Source organism: Rhamphochromis longiceps, linkage group LG17, assembly GCF_057381845.1.
Source record: "Rhamphochromis longiceps isolate RC_006_pf linkage group LG17, R_longiceps_female_GT1.1, whole genome shotgun sequence".
NCBI lineage: Eukaryota > Metazoa > Chordata > Actinopteri > Cichliformes > Cichlidae > Rhamphochromis > Rhamphochromis longiceps.
The window spans coordinates 12464204-12487294 of NC_140573.1; the positions used below are offsets into that span (position 1 = coordinate 12464204).

The following is a 23091-nucleotide window of genomic DNA, read 5'->3' on the forward strand; positions in this document are numbered from 1 at the left end:
AGTAGTGGAAGAATCGTGCAGTGAAACATGTATTTCCATTTACAGATATTCACAGAGTCAGAGTTGCAGCAGAATACCAGAAGAAAAAAGAGCCCAGAGTAAATAGTGAGGGAGGAATGTGTGCCTTTAATTTAAGAGCAACCTTTGTGTCTGTGTGTACAAGGCCACCAGCAGAAGAGGCCTATTTGTGTTCTCCAGTGATTTATAGAAGCTTCCTCTCTGTATGTTCTTGGCCACTCAGTGATATGCAGCCATATAAATGCTAGAAAGTGAGAAGTTTACAGTCTGAGGAGCAATCATTAAGACAGCTTTCCCCTTGTTTGCTTTCAGCTGAACTTTTACGCACGGCACCTTATAATGATTTACAATATTCTCGCGGATTAATCCTCACAGAGTTTTACTCGTTAAAACCTCCAACCTGCTTCACACGCCATCGATTGAGCTAAACGATTGATCTCACGTTGCCTCCACAGACAGCCACCGCAAGGAAAAGACGTATGCAGATACTGTACGCTGCCGGAGAAACACTCAGAATTTTTTCTGCCTGTGCTAACATAATTATATTGATAGTCAACACTCGGAAATCAAAGTTTGCTGTGGATTGATTTGGAGGAGCTTGAAGTGTTGCGAGCTAACGTTCTTTGCATAGTGATGTGAAATGTTGATGTCAGTGTGTGAGCTGACTGGGCGCGCCGCTATTCATCTTTCATAATGAATTGTCGCTGTAGTAAATGAATGGTGCTGGGGGGGTGCTGTTTTTTGTTATCAGTTTATTGCTTCCTCCAGCCAAATTTTCCGTCCTGCGTTTGCGAGGAGAAGGATTTGTCGGACTGATCTATTTCCATGTTGGCCTAGAAGACGTCTGCTGTCGAGTCTCTCCGCCTTAATAAGCTACTGTCTCATTTTGTAAATAGTCACAGAAAGATTAAATTGGATTTTTTTTAATACAAAGACATAGAGTCTTATGTGGCACATGCCTATGCCTGTTAAACAGAACTACACACTGTTTCACTGTAAAGTCCCACCGTGCATTTGTGACAATAACACGGGCTGGGTTATTGGGTTATATGCTGCCTGGCTCCACTGTTGCACAGCTGCATACATTCATTTCATATGGAGAACAAAGAGTTTTTGTTTTTGCTGTATGACAGTAGCATCCACACTGAGCAAATGCATCATTAGTACACAGTATATTGCCTTCGCCATACTTAACTCTAATGCATTGTTTTTGGGGTCTAGTTGCTCCAGACCCTCGTAGAGGTAGGAGATACCAACCAAACAAACAAAAAACATTGTCTTTCAAAAAAAATCATCTTAATGTTTGCTGAGTTTTAGACATGTTGTTACAATTGCTGTTTAGCGAGATTTGATTTGAATAAATTCACCTGATTTCTTGTGTGTCACAGATCCATGACTTGCACGGTTACATGATCTGTTTTTTAAAATATATAAATTGCTTACTCTAGTAGCACCATTCCAAAATAAGTAAATATTTCTGCTTAAACATGCTCGTAATATGTTTAATCTTCAGTTCGAGGATCTATCCATATCAAAAACAACAAATAATTATCAACATTTATAGGATATATTGTACTTTTTTGTCACCTCATTTATGAAACCAGCTGTATATTAAACTATATACTCTTATTCTTCTGCTATATTGTTTTTATTATCATATATATTATAAATTTTAATCATGAAAATGTTTCCTGAGTGTCATGAATCTACATAAAAGAAGCATGGAAGTAAGTAAGATTAAACATGAGCCTGACTATGATGCTATTGTGTTTTGTTGATGATTAAAGTATCACAGGGTCACAATTTTGTCTCTATTTTGGTCTTGAAATGATACTAGTGTGCTGTAATACACAATTCAATCAAACAAACAGAAGTTTTAACATGTATTTGTCCTTCTGTATTGTTGAAAAATAAATGTTTCGTAAGCCACAGAAAAAGATTGGCTGAGTAAATGTCATTTTGTTTGCATGATTTGTTTGTTGCACTCCTTTTTACGTAAAATGATTGGAAAACACAACTATTACGTTGGAGCATTTGTCATAAATAAAGAAAGCAGCCTAGGTATGATAATCAGAGCCATTAATAGAGTAATTTAAAATAGAATGGGGCCATAAATCATCCCACTCTGTCATTTTATTTGCTAAAATAGCTTGGTTGCTTTAGAGTTAAAAATACATGAATATACAGTAGTATATATGATTATAGCAGCACCAGCCAGTTTAAATAGGAAATGTAAATAAGTTTCCATTTTTTCTATGAGTAGACCGGAATGTATTTGCATACAAAGAGGATTAGTAAAGATAAAGAAAACTGCAGAAAATCACAAAGTCTGATAGCTTTACAGGGATAAAATGAGTTTAAAAGAGCAGTTTAATGTAAAACATGAAATTAGGGCTCGTTGTCTTCTCTTATTAATTCAGATTTTAGTATCCGAGAGCATCCTGGTGGGTGTTTTTTTTTTTTAAACATTCCATCATTAAATTGGATCACCAGCATCTTCAGAAGTCTCAGAAGTAAATTTGAGAGTCCACAGAAAAACACCTACACAACAGTTTGTACAGGGGAAAAAAAAGCACTCAGTCACACACCCACACTGCCTACACACTTCCACTGACCTTCCCCGCAGCAGCTTAGCGTTGCTATTCATGTATTATTGTTTTGGGTTTTCATGTCTAAAGTTTTTAAATGCATGTCTGTAGATCTGTAAATATGTGTGTTCATGGCTGGGCATGTAAGCACTTTGATAGTGACATTTTTATTTATTTATTTATTTATTTTTTGGTCTTTGATGTCTTTTTCCCAGGACACCATGGGAGCTGATCCTTTTTATTTGTTTGTAAGACAGCCGGATGAGTGCAACTGGCAGTCATATTATAATTTCACAAAGGCTGTGTTTTACCCGTGGCACTGGTATGAGAGGCATTGTTGACAGTTGTAGCGGGGAAGATAACTAGGTTAATTAGGGCCAAAAACCTCATTAGTCAGCACGGAGGGGAAGATGTAAAGTTTATCAGTTCCTGTTTCCCTACTTTGAGGATGGTTTCAGGGTTGGCTTGCAGACAAGTTACAAAGTGGATCCTGTTGAAGAAATTCTAATGAAATGTTTTAATCAAATCCTCCCCCCTGCAAAGCGCATGCCTCCCCTCCATCTATTTTTCTACTATTGTTTTCCTTCAAATGTGTTCAAATTGTGAGATATCACAAAAAGAGACTTGTTTCAATTTGCATATTTGCTGTGCCAAGAAAGTAGATCTGCTGTGTGTGTGTGTTCCAGACATGGATATGGGGACACTTTGTGAGAACACACATACATACATTTACACTTAAACACACACATACACACACAGCTCAGGCAGGTGACCATTACAGCTCTGGCATTCTTCAATAAGTGAGCAGATGTTCGGGGGCTGGAAGCTCAGTTCTGTCCCAATCTCCGACTAGAACGGCTGCTGAAATTCTCAAGAAAGATTAGGCTTGGGAGTTCCCTCATCTCATCAAGCTTACTGTATCCTCCAAAAGACGGGGTGAGAGTCAAGATCCAACACTGCAGTCGGTAGCCAGCCCTATATCTCTGGAGGAAACATGTAATTTTGGCTGTTACACAAAGTTACTGGAAGAGCTGCAGCGCAGCCTGAAAGAAAAAAAAAATTGTGCAGACAGATACATCTATTCATCACAAATGGAGCAGATTGGTAGGCAAGGCGAAATAAATGAGCTGTTTAGAATATTCTGTTTAGCAAAATCAATTGAGATATTAACTCAAAGTGGAACACTGCTAATTTTGTTAATTTAGCTCAAGAAGCCTGTGAATCAATCACCCGCTTTCAAAACGAGCAACGAATAATGTCGAGGATATCGGCAATCACGGCTTCTGTGAAATCATTTCTTTGACCGAATGAGGAATTTGCAAACATTTTATTTCATCCCAGGGCTGCTAATCTGTGAGATTTTACAGCTGTACCATCTGAGGGCATTACAAATAATGGTTTTTATTGAATCTTTCAGTGTTTTCTGGGAAAAACGGGAAAAACAAAACAAAGAGAGCTGTCGTTTTCACGCAGATGCTCCAAATAGCTGGAGGAAATGCTGGCTCCGCACTGTGCACGTCATACCTTTAATGTAACCACCAGTAGTTCTTGTGATGAAAAATGCTTTGACTCAGTGTCTCATCTTTTCATTGACTTTTTTGCCTCAGGGAAGAACATTTTGAGAGATGACTAAGTTATGGACATGTGTTTCATTTTTGCTTGACTGGTGTTCTCGCAAAAATAAAAATAAAACAGCCAACCCTGCTTTCCAATCTGAAGTTATGTTCCGAGAAAAAAACGGTAATTCTTTCATTGTGAAATGACTGCACGTCCCGCAGCGTGTCATTATTGCAGTTGAGATATGGCACTTAATAGTCCGATAAATGTAATATCTAACAGAAGTCCACAGTAATACACATGCAATTTAGAATGGATGATACACCTGCATTAGAAGTTTTAGGGACTGAAATCACTGATTTGAATCTGAAAATTCATTCAAAAGATTAAATGGCTCTACTTGTGTTGGGCTCTCAATATTTGTAAGTCACTAATTTATTGTTAGGAGCTCAAATTCTTGACCCACATTAAGGAAATAAAAATATCTAAACAGCAAATTAAATATTTGCTTTTTTGGGTATTTTAAAGAAAACCCTACGGCAATACTGGATGAGACCTGCAAGGGATTTTGTAGAGCTTTTTTTTCTGCCATCCAACTGCTATCAACTTAATGGCTAATAACGTCGTGGCTCAGACACGGCTGTATATGTGGAGACAGGAAGAGAGATTGAGAGACAGTTAGGGAGGAACAGAGAGAGAGACTGGGGAGTTTATTTCTCAATTCCACCATTAAGCAAAAGTAATGCATTAACATTATACACATTCCAGAGCACACAGAATCATATTTAGCCTCAGCAAGCCTGTCTTGGTTGATGGTATCAAATCATAAAAGTCTTCAGGTTCTTCCCTTTGTCATATTTCTTTTTTCCAAATTACCTTTAATACGCTTGATGAGATACAGCAGCAAACCCAACGGTTGTATCTTTAGCCTGAAAAGAAGAAAATAGTGTGGTCTTTTATATCACCGCCATATGCTGAAGGTTAAGGATTCTGATCATAAAATTGCATTTTTGTTCATTTATAGGACACAAGGTTTTCTTTAGTGCTGCACATACAAGCACTTTTATAGATGTTGGCAGTCGATGTCAATAAGTACAATCTGTACCTTAGTGTGACTACCTGGATTTTAAGATTAAGAAAGAAAAAACTAGAAGGAAACCTGAGTTTTGAGATGATATTTTACAAATCCAGATGAGAAAATGTTGTCTGAAAGTATACTGCAGAAACTCTTTGCTCCTTTCAGACTTTATTGAGCACACACCATGTTGTCTGTGTTTTTATGTTCCTTCTACCTGCGTACTCCTCAACCGGTCGCAGCAGATGCCGACCCTTCCCTGAGCTTGCTTCTGCCAGATGCCCTTCCTTCCTGTTAAAAAGGAGTTCCTCCTCCCCCTTGTTGCCAGGTGCTTTCTCAGAGGGGATTATTGCAACATTGGGGTTCTCTGTGCAGCAGTGTAGGGTCTTTATCTTAGATTATCAAGTGCCTTAGAATGAATGTTTGAATGTTGTTGTGATCTAACTCTATATAAATGAAAATGAGGCGAAGGGAATTTTCTGTGATTGCAGAGAATGGTTTAAACCCCAAGAGATGAAATGTATTTGGAAATAACTTGACAAATGTTTTATTCAGAATTTGAATAAGATGAGAAAGATGTATCACAGAGTTACGCATCACTTTTTTCTTTTTTTTTTTGCTGTGCCATCGACGTACGTGGCCTTTAGGTCACGTAATGACAAGAAATTAAACCTTGCATATGATGAGAGTCATCAAAGATGCCTTGTTAAGTATTTTTTCAGCTGAAATATTTGATGTTCAGCGGTGCTTACTGAATATAGCCTGCCATTATGATGAGCAGTGGGCGTAAAAATGTTGTAGTTTGATCCACTGTTGGCTGTGCTTCAGTGGAATGGCCATTTGTTTAACACCCTCCTCTCTCTATTGAAGTAGCAGGACAAAAAAAGGAAAGCATTTCCAAATGGATATTTCTTCCCCACAGAAATAAACAGGACCTTGTCATAGGTGTCATTTCAAAGATAAATTGCAATCTCTGAGTGTTCCCGCTGCTCAAAGAAACATTATGTTTCCTCTGCAAATGTCTTGGACAATTTTTTTTCTTTTACATGAAAAACAATCATGTGTCACATGACAAGGCTGAAGTGATTGTGCATGGGGGCACGTGCTGACTGTCCATTTCGTCAGAGAGCTGCTGGAAACCTTGAGAGCACAATGACAGGTGTTTACAAATCTAGGAAAAAAGGTTTATGGAATATTATGTTTTACTTTTTTCAGATTGTAAATTGAAATTATAATTACCTCAGTCCTCATAGAATAAGCCCAGCAGCCTTTTTTGAGACTTACAAAAAGATTATGAAAAGAGTGGAACAACAATAGTCACTTGATTGTTCACATAAACATGGATTTGCTATATGATGCCACATCTCGCCTCCTTTCAATATTGTTCTTGGTATTTGCCAATCCGGAGGACGCAACTCTTCATTAAATTCATGTGTGGGAAAATGTGGTCCCCCATCATTTGCACTCCCGTCACAATTCCGCTGAGAGGACCTCACATGAACAAACAGTGCTTTTATTTTATACAGAGGTTCCAAACAGCCTCGAGCTAACTGCTGGCCCACGTCGTGCAAAATCATATTGGAGTGGATCTGCTGGAGCTCCGGTTGCTTCCTTACTGCTTCACATGAAAATTCCTTCCATCTTCTATCTCCCATTTGTTTTGTTGTTTCTAGATTATACAGGGGACTCAAGGACGAGTGCTTTTAACACGGCTTCATGAAATGCACTGAGTGCACAAGTTGAATATTATAGCATAATCTAGAGGTAAAGTAAGAAAAAAAAAGAGAAAAGCATTTGTCTGAAAATAGCAAATGTCCGTATGTCATTAGCGATTTGATGCAAAGTTGGCTTTTAGAGGTAATTGAGGCAGATGAGGATGAGAGTGGGTTGTGTGAGGAAGGTGAGACAAAAGAAGTATGGTGGGGTGAAAAAGAGAGAAAGCGAGGCGAAGAGATTCGAGAGAGGCCCATGTTCTCCTGCATCAGCGTTTTGGACAGCTGCCTGTTAGATGATAGGATTAAAGAGTCTTTAAATGTGACCTCTGAGCTGTATTTTGATATTAACATGCCAGAAACTGCCCTCTGAGCAAGGTCACTTTATACACAACATGCACAATGTAAAGTAGAAAAAAACAAAGCATTTCATCTGTGTTATGAGAGGCTGGAGGTAGGTGTGGATTCATCTAACGGAGCTGCACTAGCAGCTTATTTTTGGGGCCATTTTACTGCAGCAGAGGCACACTGTCAGTACAAAGCAACTTGTTCTCAAACTTCACACTATAGGATAGTAACCCATAACTTTGGTGTCAGATTTTTGACAAAACACACACAAAGCATAACTGCTCACTGTGTGGCAGCGTCTCTGCTGAAGGAATAGGGACGGAGAAAGAAAAGTGAAACGCTCAAGCTCAAATGGAGAGCGTGGCAGACGATAACAGAAATGCTGGGAAGACAGAGGTCTCTCTGTCACAGTCCAATAAACTATTCAGCGCTGCTGGAATGTGAGGAGAAATTGCTGAAGGAAACACTCACAGTTTAACTGCATCAACAACAAAGAAGTTGAAAGAGATACGGGGGAGGATTTGCCCTGTTTCGGCACCGGGTAACACCGTTCTCGGCCCTGTTTCATTAAAATTGTACCACGTTTCTGCCTACTGCATGTTATACAAGACCTTAAGGTAATGTGTACTTATCAAAACTGCAGACTTGTGGGTGTAGTCTTTGACCTGACCTGATCAGTTAGTTTTTCCATTTGATCAAGTCTTTCCCAGTTAGATTATCATAAAGATGATTTTTCAACAATCGGCAAAAAAAAAAAAATAATAAAAATGTTATGCAAATGATAAAGCAGTGGGCTGCTATGAGAGCAAATAATTTTTCCGATCCAGTTCATCAGGTTTCAGTGCAGGGTCACAGCTGGGCAAAGTTCACCTCAGTCTCATAAAGCGCTGTCTCCATCGGCTGTCCCTGCAGAGTTCTTCCCCTCCCACATCCAGCTTTTCATCGCCTCATCCAAGTCTGGCTTTCCCCTTTGTGTCTGTGGCTCTACAATGTAAAGCTGTAACATACATTAGCAGTACATCTTTTTCTTTCTGTTTGTCTGTGTCTTTTTTTGTAAAAGGTGGGATTTCAGGGGCTGGATGCATCCCAACTCCAGTCACTGAGTCAGATGTCCCACCCTTCAGCTGTTAACACCGAGGAACCCTGGCATGTTAGGAGGAGTCTAACAGACAGGGAGTCTGCTCTTTGCAGGTTTTAATAAACTTAAGGTCTATTCCCAGCGGTAGAATCAAAGACTTGACTGCTCCGGACTGCTCTGAAATGTGACTTTTTGACTCACCTCCCTGAAGTCTTGAGCTCACAGAAGATTTGAAAGTAAAACTAGAAAAATTTGCATTTCCTGCGAAAATGCAGTGTGGATGCCTTAACGGCTGAAGATATCTGCTGAAAAAATTGAAAAAAAAAAAAAAAAAAAAAAAAAGATGCCCTGAGCAGGATTCGAACCTGGCCCTCCTGGTCAAAGGGCAGCTATTTAGCTCACTGAGCCAAACACTTTCTCACAAAGAAAAGGTGGAGAGATTGACAATTGTGCTAGCAGAATTTGGGCAAAAAAAAGGGGGTGAAAATTCTGCTGAAAAGAGTTCAATCAGCAGAATTTCTGCTGAAAAGAGGTGACTGAGCAGAATTCTGCTGAAAAGAGGTTTTTGCTGAAAAAGAGCTGAAAAAGTTTGGATTTGTGCTGAAAGGGGGTTAAAAAAACTGAAAATTTTGCTGAAAAGGGGTGAAAAAAATGAAATTTGTGTTGAAAAGAGTTTAAAAAAAGTTTAACTGTTAAGTGAAAGAAATGTTGCCATAAGCTGGATTTGAACCCAGGCCTCCCAGTCTGAGAACGGATGCTTATCTCACTGAGGTAAAACACAGCTCAGCCCATCATGCAAAATCAGTGACCACATTGATAATGTGTTCCATTCATTTCAATGGTCAAAAGTCATAACACACATCAGCAGAAATAGCAGAATTTTTTAAAGTTTAAACATAGCATTTCTGCTAAAACTTAGTATTTATGCTAAATAATATTTTTTTCCTGCCAAATCATAGCATTTGTGCTGGAACACAGAAAGTTCCACCAAATCATACAATTTGTACTAAAACATTATTTATGATTTAGCAGAAACATTGGGACTTGGTAGAAATACTATGATTTACATAAAATACTTTGACTTAGCAGAAGTACTACAATCTAGGAAAAAAGTACTAAAGCATAGCAGAAATTCTATCATTGAGCAGAATTACTAGGATTTAGAAGAAATACTAAGATTTGGCACAAACACTGATGTGGCTCAAGAACCTTTATTATGCAGTTATACTATGATTTGGAAGAAATACTATACTTTGGCACAAATACTATGATTTGGAAGAAATACTATGTTTTAGCACAAATACTATGATTTGGCTCAAATACTATAACTATCCTCGGTCAGAAGGAGAGGCTGACATCCAGGGATTAGATTACCACGAGGTGGAGTTTATTGCGGTCAGATGGATGGTACAGGGAGGTATGGCATACAGTAGGAGGATGTGGAGAGGTGATATGGTGTGGTTTCTATGATTAAGAACAGGGTATGCATTACAACATGCATACAGATTAAAGATTAAGAAAACTGGTAACAAATTCCTCCACTACGAATCAGTCTGATGCCACTTTTTACAGGGTTCCCGTTTACTAAGGCACTACCCAAAAGGCGCCACAAGAGGGCACTCCAACACAAGAGATGACCTATTTACACTGATGCACTTAGTAAACAGCCCCTACTTAGCCACTACATAATACAGTGATATTACAGTATACAAATTCACACAAATACTATGATTTGGCAGAAATACTATGACTGAGTAGTAATACTATAACATAACAGATTTCCTAAAAAAAACTATTAAATTGCAGTAATTCTATGACTTGGCAGAGATACTACGTTTTAGCACAAATACTATAACAACGCAGAAATACTATGACTTAGTAGTAATACTATAACATAACAGTTCAATGTTCTTGCACAAATACCACAATATGGCAGAAATACTATGTTTTAGCACAAATACTGTGATTTGGTATAAATACTATGATTTGGCACACATACTATATTCCGCAGATACACTATAACATAACAGATATTCTACAACTTAGTAGTAATACTATAACATAACAGAATTATTATTTGGGCACAAATACCACGAATTGGCAAAAATACTATGATTGGGTACAAATACTATGATTTGGCAATAATACTGCATTTTAACACAACTACTGAGATTTAATTGAAATACTATGATTTAGAAGAAATACTATTACTCCATACAAATACGATACTTTGGGACAAATACTATGTTTTGGTTCCAATACTATGATGTGCAACAAATACTATGATTTGGCACAAGTACTATGATTTAGTACAAATACTATGATTTGGCAGAAATACTATGACTTAGTAGTAATACTATAACAGAACAGATTTCCTAAAAAAAACTATGAAATTGCATTAATTCTATGACTTGGCAGAGATACTACGTTTTAGCACAAATACTATAACAACGCAGAAATACTATGACTTAGTAGTAATACTATAACATAACAGTTCAATGTTCTTGCACAAATACCACAATATGGCAGAAATACTATGTTTTAGCAAAAATACTGTGATTTGGTGTAAATACTACGATTTGGCACACATACTATATTCCGCAGATACACTATAACATAACAGATATTCTACGACTTAGTAGTAATACTATAACATAACAGAATTATTAATTGGGCACAAATACCACGATTTGGCAAAAATACTATGATTGGGTACAAATACTATGATTTGGCAATAATACTGCATTTTAACACAACTACTGAGATTTGATTGAAATACTATGATTTAGAAGAAATACTATTACTCAATACAAATACGATGCTTTGGGACAAATACTATGTTTTGGTTCCAATACTATGATGTTCAACAAATACTATGATTTGGCACAAGTACTATGATTTAGTATAAATACTATGATTTGGCAGAAATACTATGCCTTAGTAGTAATACTATAACATAAGAGATATACTATGGTTTTGCAGACATACTATGTTTTTGCACAAATACCATGATTTGGCACAAATGCTATGATTTAGCAGAAATACTATGATTGGGTACAAATACTATGATTTGGCAATAATACTGCGTTTTAACAACAACTACTGAGATTTGATTGAAATACTATGATTTAGAAGAAATACTATGACTCCATACAAATACGATGCTTTGGCACAAATACTATGATTTGGCAGAAATACTATGACTTAGTAGTAATACTATAACATAACAGATTTCCTAAAAAAAACTATGAAATTGCAGTAATTCTATGACTTGGCAGAGATACTACGTTTTAGTACAAATACTATAACAATGCAGAAATACTATGACTTAGTAGTAATACTATAACATAACAGTTCAATGTTCTTGCACAAATACCACAATATGGCAGAAATACTATGTTTTACCACAAATACTGTGATTTGGTATAAATACTGCGATTTGGCACACATACTATATTCCGCAGATACACTATAACATAACAGATATTCTATGACTTAGTAGTAATACTATAACATAACAGAATTATTAATTGGGCACAAATACCACGATTTGGCAAAAATACTATGATTGGGTACAAATACTATGATTTGGCAATAATACTGCATTTTAACACAACTACTGAGATTTGATTGAAATACTATGATTTAGAAGAAATACTATTACTCGATACAAATACGATGCTTTGGGACAAATACTATGTTTTGGTTCCAATACTATGATGTGCAACAAATACTATGATTTGGCACAAGTACTATGATTTAGTACAAATACTATGATATGGCAGAAATACTATGCCTTAGTAGTAATACTATAACATAAGAGATATACTATGGTTTTGCAGACATACTATGTTTTTGCACAAATACCATGATTTGGCACAAATGCTATGATTTAGCAGAAATACTATGATTGGGTACAAATACTATGATTTGGCAATAATACTGCGTTTTAACAACAACTACTGAGATTTGATTGAAATACTATGATTTAGAAGAAATACTATGACTCCTTACAAATACGATGCTTTGGCACAAATACTATGATTTGGCACAAGTACTATGTTTCAGTACAAATACTATGATTTGGCAGGAATACTCTGATTTAGCAGAAATACTATGTTTTAACATAAATACTTTGGCAGAAATTCCTGCTAAAAAGGACTATTTCTGCTTTTTAGCAGAAATACTGTAATTTGGCATAAATACTATAATTTGGGATAAATACTATGATTTGGCACATATAATATATTCAGCACATATATTATAAAATAACAGAAATATTATGATTTGGCCTCAAAACAATGATTTTGCATAAATACCATGATTTTGCAAAAATACTATGAATTAGCAGAAATACTATGAATTAGCAGAAGTACTAAGATGTAGCAGAAGTACTTTGCTTTAGCAGAAATACTATGATTGAGGAGTAATACTTAAACATAGGAGAAATATTGATACACAGACACACATACACAGAGAGTAAAGGGAACAGGAGCTGTTGAGAGTCTGGGCTTGGTATATGTAGGTCAGTTAAATTAGCTGCACCTGCTGTAGTCAGCCCTTACACACACAGACACAGAGAGAGGTGTGAGTTTTCTTCAGTGTATTTCTGACATTCAGGATTCCCCTCGAACAAATGGCCATAATTTCCTAACCGTAGAGGCTAGAACGGTCATTCAGGCATCGTTTTATTCAGAAGAGATGGGGGAATCTTCAGGTCTTCATAATTCAGAGATAAAATATAAATTATTAAAGATATATGACTTGTAATACACTGTAACTGAGTAGAGGCGAAGCAAAAACTGCCTTGACTTGCTCTCAAACAACCTTTGGTAACTCTAAATCTATATGGAGCATCAAAATCATTCTTTCACCGTAAGAAACAGCAGGCTTTGGTGAACAGTCATGGAAATTTTCAGGGCTCTGTGGAAATCCATCAAAAAGATATGATGAGAGAAAAAAGTGCCTCATTTCCAGAATTTGAAATCTGATGAAATCTGAGCGAGGGACAAATTCCCTACCCTCAAACAAGTCTAACTCATCTCAGAACGGTAATAGGTGAGAAAATAATTCTTGAATTGTGAGCATCAGGAGTGTCTGAAGATATATCGGGACAAGCCTTATGTCTTAACTTCGCTTTATTAAGGAGATATGACAATTTGAAAATGCCTCTCATTACAGAAATCCAGCGGTGATTTTGAACAAACTCTCCATTGAGTTTATATGGAGAGTTTTCACACTTTGTGTTACTCTGAGGAGATTTGCAAAATATCTATGAGTCCCACAACAATGATAGGGACATTTTCTGAAAGCCAGCAAAAATACCTATGTTTTGATGTATAATTTGTGCGGCTTGAGTGGAAATTGAGCGAGTAGCAAGAAGTTGTTTGGACATGAAGAGAAAATTCAAACAGTTTCACTGTCCCCTCTGAGTTAATTGCATAGCAACCATAGCAACGCATGTATTTTCTGAAAAATCACAATTTTGCAACTGAAAACTCAAAGAGGGATAAGATTAAAACGGTAGAAGATCTGAAAAAGCTGAATCACACAGGAATAGCCCAATCATTTGAGAACGTTTTAAAGTTTGAATGGAGTTTCTAGGTGAAAGTATGAGGCAGTAGTTAAGTTTCAAAGACAAGAAAGTTTTAGCAGAATTGTGGAAGTTTCCCATTCATTTCAATGGGACAAATTAAAGGAAAAAAGTGTAATATTTTAAAAAGTATAATAGTAATTAACACCAAAAGTCATAGCCAGCATAAGCAGAAAGAGCAGAACAGTTTAGAGTTTGAACGGTGAAAATAGCACAAAAATTGTGGAAGTAGATCCACGGCGAAAAGTGTACAGAAACACCCGGAATAATAAAGAATAAAGAGAAACAGGAACTCAATAGTGTGGATGCCTATTAAGGCATCCACACAATAAAGAAGAAAGAGAAACAGGATCTCAATAGTGTGGATGCCTATTAAGGCATCCACACAATAACTCAAGACCCAAGTCAGGCTAGAGACTAATTTCTTCAATTTTGGCAATGTACTTTAAGCACCATGCAGCAGCTGTGAAAGAAAAATGTTCCACAAAATACTCGAACAGCTTGGATTATGACTCAGTTTAATACTTATAACCCAACTTGGACATTTGAGTTTAGATTTGAGACCTGCATTGGTGCAATTAAGACTTAACTGCCTGTTGGAGATCTGAATATACATGTTGTCATGGCTACTGAACGGACCCACGCGCAGACAGTTCTTTCAAGGAAACAAAAGGGGATTTATTTACAATAGGGATCACCTTAGTGAAAAATAAATGTACAGTGAGTTGGGAGGGGGTCCAGGGCTCCAGGGAGAGAAGGGGGGGGGAATCCACACACACGCTTCCTCTTCCACTCAGTCACCGCCACCGCTCCTCCGCACACACGCACTCCTCTTCAGCCGCACTCGCTCCAACACTCCACACACTGCCCCACTTGGACAGGTCCGGTGATTCGGTCCAGAATTCAGGTGGTTCGACGTTCCAGCGGTGAGCTGCTCTGTGCCACTGCCTTAAATAGCAGCTGGGGAAATCAGCCAGATCAGCCGCAGGTGGACACCATCCACAGGGGTGCGTGGGCCAAGAGTGAGAGCCCGTAATGAGCTCCACCCAGGCAGAGAGGAGGAGGAGAGACAAAAAACTAAAACTAACAACAACAAAACCTGTAGCCAGCGTGGGCCAACCAGAGAGACACGGGGACCGTGACACATGTCTTTTAAAAAAAACAACACATTTTGCATAGTTCAATGATGTCATGCAAAAACCAAATTGCATGTACAGGCATTAGCATGTGCTTTCTGTTAATTAAAAGCACACTAAACCATAAAGCTGGTTATACAGATGTTTACATAAACACAAGTGAGAATGGACACACACACCAGGGCTTGACAAACTGAGTCTGGGGAGTGCTGACAGCGATGTCAGACTGAAATCAATTTCCAAATTGCCAGCTCATCTCATCTCATTAAAATGACTAAATGAAAGTCCTCCTGCATGTTTAACTTTCAATAATTAACCCTGTAGATGAATATATCATCGTATTTGATAGCAATTTTGTTCTTTTTCTTTCTTCCCTTTACCCACCTCAAGCTGTGGTGTGTTCTTCCAGTGCTATCGCCTGCATTGTCTGAGAGCAGTGTTTTTTTTTTTTTAAACCTTCACACCCCCGGTCATATGGCTGACTTAACTTGACAGATTGTCATCACAATACTGTAATGGGACTGACCCCCCCACCCCCAATACCCCAACACACATACATGCACACACACTGCAGGGGAGATGATTGACAGAACTCAAAATGGTGATAGAGACTAATGCGAGCTCTGGACAACAGTCTGAACAGCAGGTAGTCTGATAAATCACAGCAGCCAAGACTTTTTATCTTAAAGTGTGTCTGTGCATGAAACTGCAGCTCTTAATAGATGTGTTGCGGTGTGACAGTAAAGTGTTCGAGTATGACGGGGATAGTTTTAAAAACAGCAGCAAAGCAATTATTCACCAAGTTAAAGAGATGAATTTATAATTAGAATCATGCCAGTTTAGACTTTTTTCTTCCTGGTGGAACTTCTACATCCGAATATTTCTGCAAATCACAGCACCAGGCTGCAGTAGAAGTGTGTAAAATTAGTAATCAAGTCTTTTCAGTTCAAATTATTTTCTTTTGGATGGAAATCCCAGCTCACATGGAGCAGTGAATGCGGCGAATTGTAACAAAAGTTAAATACACTTTTTTTGGGTGGGGGGCTAAATGGTTTTGTGTCTCTCTAAAGTAAGATGGATTCACAGCACTTTATTGCTAGAGATGGCACGATACCACTTTTTTATGTCCGATACCAATACTGATATCATAAATTTGGATATTTGCAGATACCGATATGAATATGAATATGTATTTTTTAATGAATAAAACTGTTTTTTTTTTTAAAAATACATCTTGCTGCATTTTGTATAAGTTCACACTCGAGTTTTAAAACACAAAACACCAATTTATTTATTGTCATTTATTAAAATTATAAATATATATTTTAACTCAAAAGTACAGTTTTTAAATTTAACCCTATCCCTTGTGCGTGTTTTTTATTTTGACAGCGAATGCACACCTGCGGACCACTTATGTGCAGCCCTGGTTATTTAGCTCATCATATTGCAGCCACAGAAATTATTTTGTCAATGAAACCATAAAGCTGCACTTTATTTTTGCCTTATAGTCTGATTTGTCATAACTTTTCCGTTTTGTGGTAAGCTTTTCTTTGGCTGTCACTTCTTCACCCTGACCTTTCTTATTTGGCTCAGCAGAACTAAAATATATATCTGTCTGTGAAGGTTCTCAGTCATCCAGGTCATCGTAGTCAAATATATATCCTGCTGCTTTTACACAGGCACTCACATAAGCTCAGCGATTCTCTGCGCGATCAACCTCTCACATGTTTAAGCTTGCTGCGGGAGATTTCACTTGTCATGTTTGCATAGTAAGCTAACGATTAATAAGACGATGTCAGAGGAATTGGTGCACAAATTATCATCACTCACAGATCAGTGCTGTCGCTCTCTATACACAGTTCGCACAATTGCAAAGTGAAAGCAAAAAAACAAGCGCAAATTCAAACGCGACTTCAATATGTCACATATTGACAGTGGCTCACCGATGCCAATGACATAATTACCCAGTTACATTTCCGAAAGAATGCAAAAGCATTGACATATATTTTTCCTACAATAGCCCAACGGGCAGGGAAGAGATAGATTTTGGTAGCCCGACTGAAAAAATCGCTAGCTCCAGGACGTCGGGCTAGCGATATTGCAAGCCCTGTATCTGATTGAGGAATCACTCATCTTTGGAAAAGAGAGTTTATTACAGAGAAATGGCTCTTTCCAAAATAAAAGCTATACTATCCGCTTCTTCTGGGCTATATTCTCAGCAGCATAAGGAGAATCATGTGCTAACAGCTGTCTAAATGACTCGGCTAAAGTTAGTAGCATGCTTGCTTTTTTTTGTCTGCTTCCACTTGTCTTTGCACTAGGATGATGTCGGCGTAAATGTGCAGTCATATTCGTTGTGTTCCCACTAGTGCTTTCAGGTTAATCTCGTTGAAATGACCTTAACGCCACAACACGGCAAATCTCCGTTAACGAGCTACCGCCGATCGCTCCGTGCATGGGGCTAGACGGCCAACACGTTAACGAGCTAACTGCGCTAACACACTAGTTCACACCAATGTAATTGAGCATTGCGTGGCACATCCAACATACTGTTTTACTTTAGTCCATGACTCGCTTACCTTCAGGGTCATACGTCACATGAAAACCAAAATAATTCCAAACGCCAGATCTGAATGAGAGTGGGGGAGGTCCATGTTAAAAGGAGAGCTTAACTTCTGTCTCGCTAGCTTGCCCTGCGCTCTTCCTTCTGACTATGCTGTCTGTGTTGAGCGCTCAGTGGATCTGCGCTGGACAGTGCAGCCTAGGCGGAGTAGTCGAACACAGATTCACTGAGCGCTCAACACAGACAGCATCGTCAGAAGGAAAATTGATAAAATAAATTACAAATGTTGTATTGTTCGATACATATGCGTACCGAACCGAAAGCACTGTATCGAACGGTTCAATATCGATACGAATATCGTTGCACCCCTAATATATATATATATATATATATATATATATATATATATATATATATATATATATATATATATATATATATATATATATATGCTTTACAAGCATTCAGAGATGAACTTACACACTTGCTTTACTTCTCTTTGGGATAACTTTCTCAGAGATGAAATGCCGGCTTGGTAGAGCGAAGCTCCAAATGCTGAACCACACCGCCGACAGGTCTGGCACACCACATCCGCTCTATCACGTGACGCATACTGCTCCGATGTGCTAAGGTTGTGAGCCGAGTTACGCCATGTCGCAAGTTTTGGGAGATGCTGTCGTGATATTTAATGGATCGGATTACATTTTTTATTTCCCTCCGATATCTGATCCAGTAATTTAGTTCAGTATCAGACCAATGCGGATACATAATATCGGATAGGTCCATCCCTAATTATTGCTGGGTCTTTTTGCTTCCAAATACTGCAATTAAACTATGTTACTGCTTTCTCATCATGCTCCAGAAAAATTATTTCTCTTTATTTGTGTAAAGTAGGGTTATAATTAATGATTGGGTGTGTTTAATTATTGGCAATCTCTTTTTTTGTGTGCATTTGCATTATCAAAGTAATCATGTCTGAAAAAACCTGTAAAACACAGAATGGATATTTTGTAGCTGCTTTTAATTTTAGTTTTAGTTTGTTGACCATTTTATTTATTTATTTAAAATAGCATGATATTTTGAAGTCCCTTGTTTTGTACAGTTTTTTATAGTCTGATGTTTTCAGTATTTTCAGATATATTGCAGACATTTTAACAGTTTGCTGTAAAATGCATAATAATTATACCGTAACGTTTATTTTTTTCACTTTAAGACAGCAAACTACTGTTACATTTAAATTCAGATTTCATTTAGAGGTAATGGTTCCTTCGGATTAGGCTTTGGTTGCTGTGGATCAGTGATGTGTTTTCCTGTGCTTCTGGGAGTGAGAAGGTTTGAACTAGAACTGGGACACCACGATAGAGGCTTTAGTGGCTACTTCCATTAGGCCAGGTTTCATAATGTTCCATATCTGTGTGATAAAAGAAGAATGGAAACTTGGAGGAAAAAGAAAATGCTTAAATAGGGCACAGGTGTAGACATTTTACAGTAAAACAATGAAGCAACAGTATAATGGCAACCAAACAGTTGACAGTATTCTACTGCAGATCTTATATTCTATACATTACAGTGCATCATTTCTTTTACAGTAAGAAACTGTTTTTATAGATTACAGTAAACACACTGTAAAATGACTTGTCATTATTTTACAGTAAAGTAACATGAAATTTTACTGAAGCAGCACCATTAAAGCAACAGGCGCTCACAAGCTGAAATTAGCAGGTGTCATTTTTACATTTATTAATTCAAGTTCCACATAATGAACCTGATTCAAACAGCATTCCCACACCGTACGTATTACTCTGCATTATCACAGAATCCCTGGAGAGGCTTCTGTCAGCTGCAACATATTCTGAGGATTTTTTTTTGTTTATTTCTGTCTTTGTAGCCAAGTTTCTTCCTTGCTGGTTGTGGGTGTTTGTTTGTTTGCTGAACTGTGTGTTTGTGCTTTTGCCTTAGGTGTTCGGGGGGCATTGAGGCGATGCAGGTCCCTCGGTCATCCCAGTGGAGGAGCCAGCTAATGACAAGTATCTTTGGCTGCTGAACGCCCCCCACCACCACCACCATCACCACCACCCTCATCCCTCCTACCCTCCATCCATCTCTGATGGCTCTATGGGGCATTCTCAGCCTCAGCCTTCACTGCTGGGTGTGTTTATGGTCCAGTGTAACAGCAACAGCAACATCAGCCAGCCTCCCAAATGACAAACCCGGGGGACCCCTGGACTGGCTCCTGTCTGATAAGGGGCCCTTCCACCACTCCCCAGAGTACATCGACTTTGTGGAAAAGAACCGACAAGGTTTCTCCACCAGATACAAGATATACAGGTGAGTTGTGACTGCAGCACGAGGAGATGCTTTTACACTGTATTTACTACTGCCAAATCGCTACCCTATTATATGCATGACAGATCTCACAGCAGTCGCATCAAATAGTCTCTGTGGTTGTCCTTTGAAAGATCAGCTGTGTGTAAATAAGGCCACATGATATCGATGTTAATGTGTTTACATTTTGAGGTTAGTCACAGTCTCAGCATTTTGTTAACTCCAGGCTTCTGTGTACAGTCAGTATGCACATGCTAAACACTTTAACCGCTAACAGAGAAAGGCTGACACCAAACTTATTTAGCTTGTGAATATATTGCACCTATTATTACAATTTAAAAGTCTTAAAATATATTAAAAAATCAGCTTATTTTGATTCAATGCAGTTAGCAACCAACAATCTAGCAAAAGACACAGTTACAGTAGGCAATACATTCATTGTGTGGCCTATGCACTGATTTTGGGACTGTTCAAAGAAAGAGACATTGACAGTGACTATTTCCTGTAGGTACCACCGGGCGATTATCAGTCTGCTGTTGCGTATTTTGTGGTGTGTAATAAGAAAGATTTACACATGTACTCTTCATAATTAATGTGAAATGTGAATTTCGGCAACCTGAGAGCTAAATAAAAGTCCTTTACTGACCCACATAAAGCACTGTAGTGAAAATGATAATGCTTGCAATGAAATGAAGCCGCTTCATGTAAATGAAATGATGGAGATGAGGAAGGAAAGGAGTAAACATTTATCTGCCATGGTTGGAAAAGCTTTTAAAAGCATGCTCATACATCTGTTGTAGAATGCACGTAAGGGACAAGTCAAAGTTAAAGAGAAAGATATTGCAGGGGGATTTTATTCTGAAAATACACGTTTCAGGGTACCAAGGGTTTTTAGGGCATCTTCCATTCCTTGTTTTCTATTTTTACAACGTGTATGGGAGGAGAGAGAATTTAACATAACTGTAGAGCATTTGGTGGGCAGTATGCTTTATGAAATCCCTGTTCATGGCTCTTTAATACACAGACTGTATTATTTGGCTTGCATTGTCATGCATTAAAGCATCCTCACAGCACAGTGCTCACAGGATAATTGACACGCCTAGACAGAATCATGATGTATTACATGCACGCACGCTGCTATCAGCTGGTTCTATATCACATTCTGCTGCTCTCCAAACCCTCGGGGAGTCACCTGATCAGGTGGTCAAATGAGATCTGTTGATTAGCACTGTAAAAGAAGAAAGATTTGTCATGACAGCACAGTCAGAGGTATCGCCACGCGACCAAATTAGTGGAGATTGTGTCATGAATCATATCCGTCGTCGTTTAGGAGGATGTTGTCCAGGCTTCTGGAAATGGACAGACGGGATTCCTGTCATCTACGGATCGTTGTAAGGATGCTTTATGGCTTCTGTGATCGGTTGCTGCGTTCGAGCTTTTTAATATTTCCTTCCCCGGCAAAAGGCAGTGGTCTGCTGGAGCTGAGCTGCATGGGCGGCAAGATTAATAGTCTTATCATGTGGCCAAGTGATTAGTGAGCTCTTAGTACTTATTACTCTGCATTATCACAGAATCCCTGGAGAGGCTTCTGTCAGCTGCAAGGTTGTGTTTGAGGCCCTCTAGATTACTACAGTGCGGCATTGATTAATAGTGATTATATTAAAAGGAAAAACCAACCTAAAAAGTAAATAGCCTGTAAATCTTCCCAAATTGAATTCACTTGGATTCAGTCCCATTTGATTTCAGTAACCGACACAGACATTGGCGGATACAGCTGCGTGTTTTTGTTCTAGCAAAAAAAAAAACAAAAAACAACAACTTCCTTTTCAGTCCCAGTGTTGGGGGGTGAAGTGTAGTGATGAGTTTGGGCACACACACCTGGACATAGCTCATAAAAAATTCAGGGAGGATTGTTTTATTAAAGAAATGTGGGCCCGCTGCAGTTTTCTCCCAAGGGGGTCAAACCACATGGTTATGCCCCTGTTGTGTTACAAATGTCCTTAAATTTCCAGTCAGGCTATTTCTGTACTACAAGAACAGATCGCTATGCACTGTTAAGGTAGTCACTGACCCTTTTTTGGCCTGCGAAAGATTAAATGAATCCTACTTACTACTCCTCAAAACCAAAAGATAGCGAGCACATCTTCAAAGACTGATGTTTGCATTTATTTAAATAAAAGGGACCTAAATAGGTGTGGTGTTGATTGGTTGATTGGTTTTGATTCAGCTTTTTTATTAGTAATTGAGCTGGGTATTTCCTCAAAAGTTACAATCCCGTCTAAACTTTAAATTGCATTTAAACAGAATACAATTATTGAAATTTCATGAACCCATATTTTATTCATAATAGAACATTGAAAATTTATTAAGTGCTTTCACTGAGAAAATGTACCATTTAAGAAATAATAAGCTTGTTTTGAATTCAGCATCTCAGAAAGGTTCGGTTATGGCAACAAAAAAATTGAGAAAAGTCAATGGTATAGGTCAGTAACATGATTGGGGGTAAAAGGAGCATCTTAGTGAGACAGTTTCTCAGATGTAAAGATGGGCAGAGGTTCACCAATGTGCAAAAATCTCCCTAAAGACTTGTTTAAAAAAAGAGGGGATGCTACACAGTGGTAAACATGGTCCTGTTCCAATCTTTTGAGACATGTTCCTGCCATCACGTTCATGATCGTATTTTCTTTTTCAGTTCTTATTTTTTTGCACTATGTCACTAAAACATGTTTTTATTTACATTTTACACAATATTTTTGGAACTGTGGCTGTATAATAGTAATTTACTTTATTTCTTATATCCATAATGCAATGTTGGAATATTGTCCACTAGCAGCTACACAAGGTAATGTTTAATTTGTATGGCAACATAGTTTTGTGATTTAGAAAAATCTGACCACATTATATATACAATCAATCTAATAAAAATTTACTGAGGAATTACAGATTTCTTTATTTTATTTTTAAATTAGACTGTATTTAAAAGTTGGAACTACCACCCTGCGGTTAGAGATTTACCACTGTGTAGCCTAGAGTATTAAACTTTTTGTTATTGTGACTCGTAGGAGGGAAAACCTGACTATTAAATTGCTTACTGGCTG

At 37.9% G+C, this 23091-nt stretch overlaps 1 protein-coding gene across 1 annotated transcript in view; it reads left to right on the forward strand.

Annotated features, from left to right (window-relative positions):
- LOC146649373 (BMP/retinoic acid-inducible neural-specific protein 3-like) overlaps positions 1 to 23091 on the forward strand; it is a 64349-nt gene that overhangs the window by 2918 nt on the left and 38340 nt on the right. Inside the window, exon 2 of the mRNA XM_085386408.1 lies at positions 19628 to 19996. Coding sequence (XP_085242534.1) covers positions 19776 to 19996 — 221 coding nt within the window. The 5' untranslated portion in view covers positions 19628 to 19775. The remainder of the gene's footprint in view (positions 1 to 19627; positions 19997 to 23091) is intronic.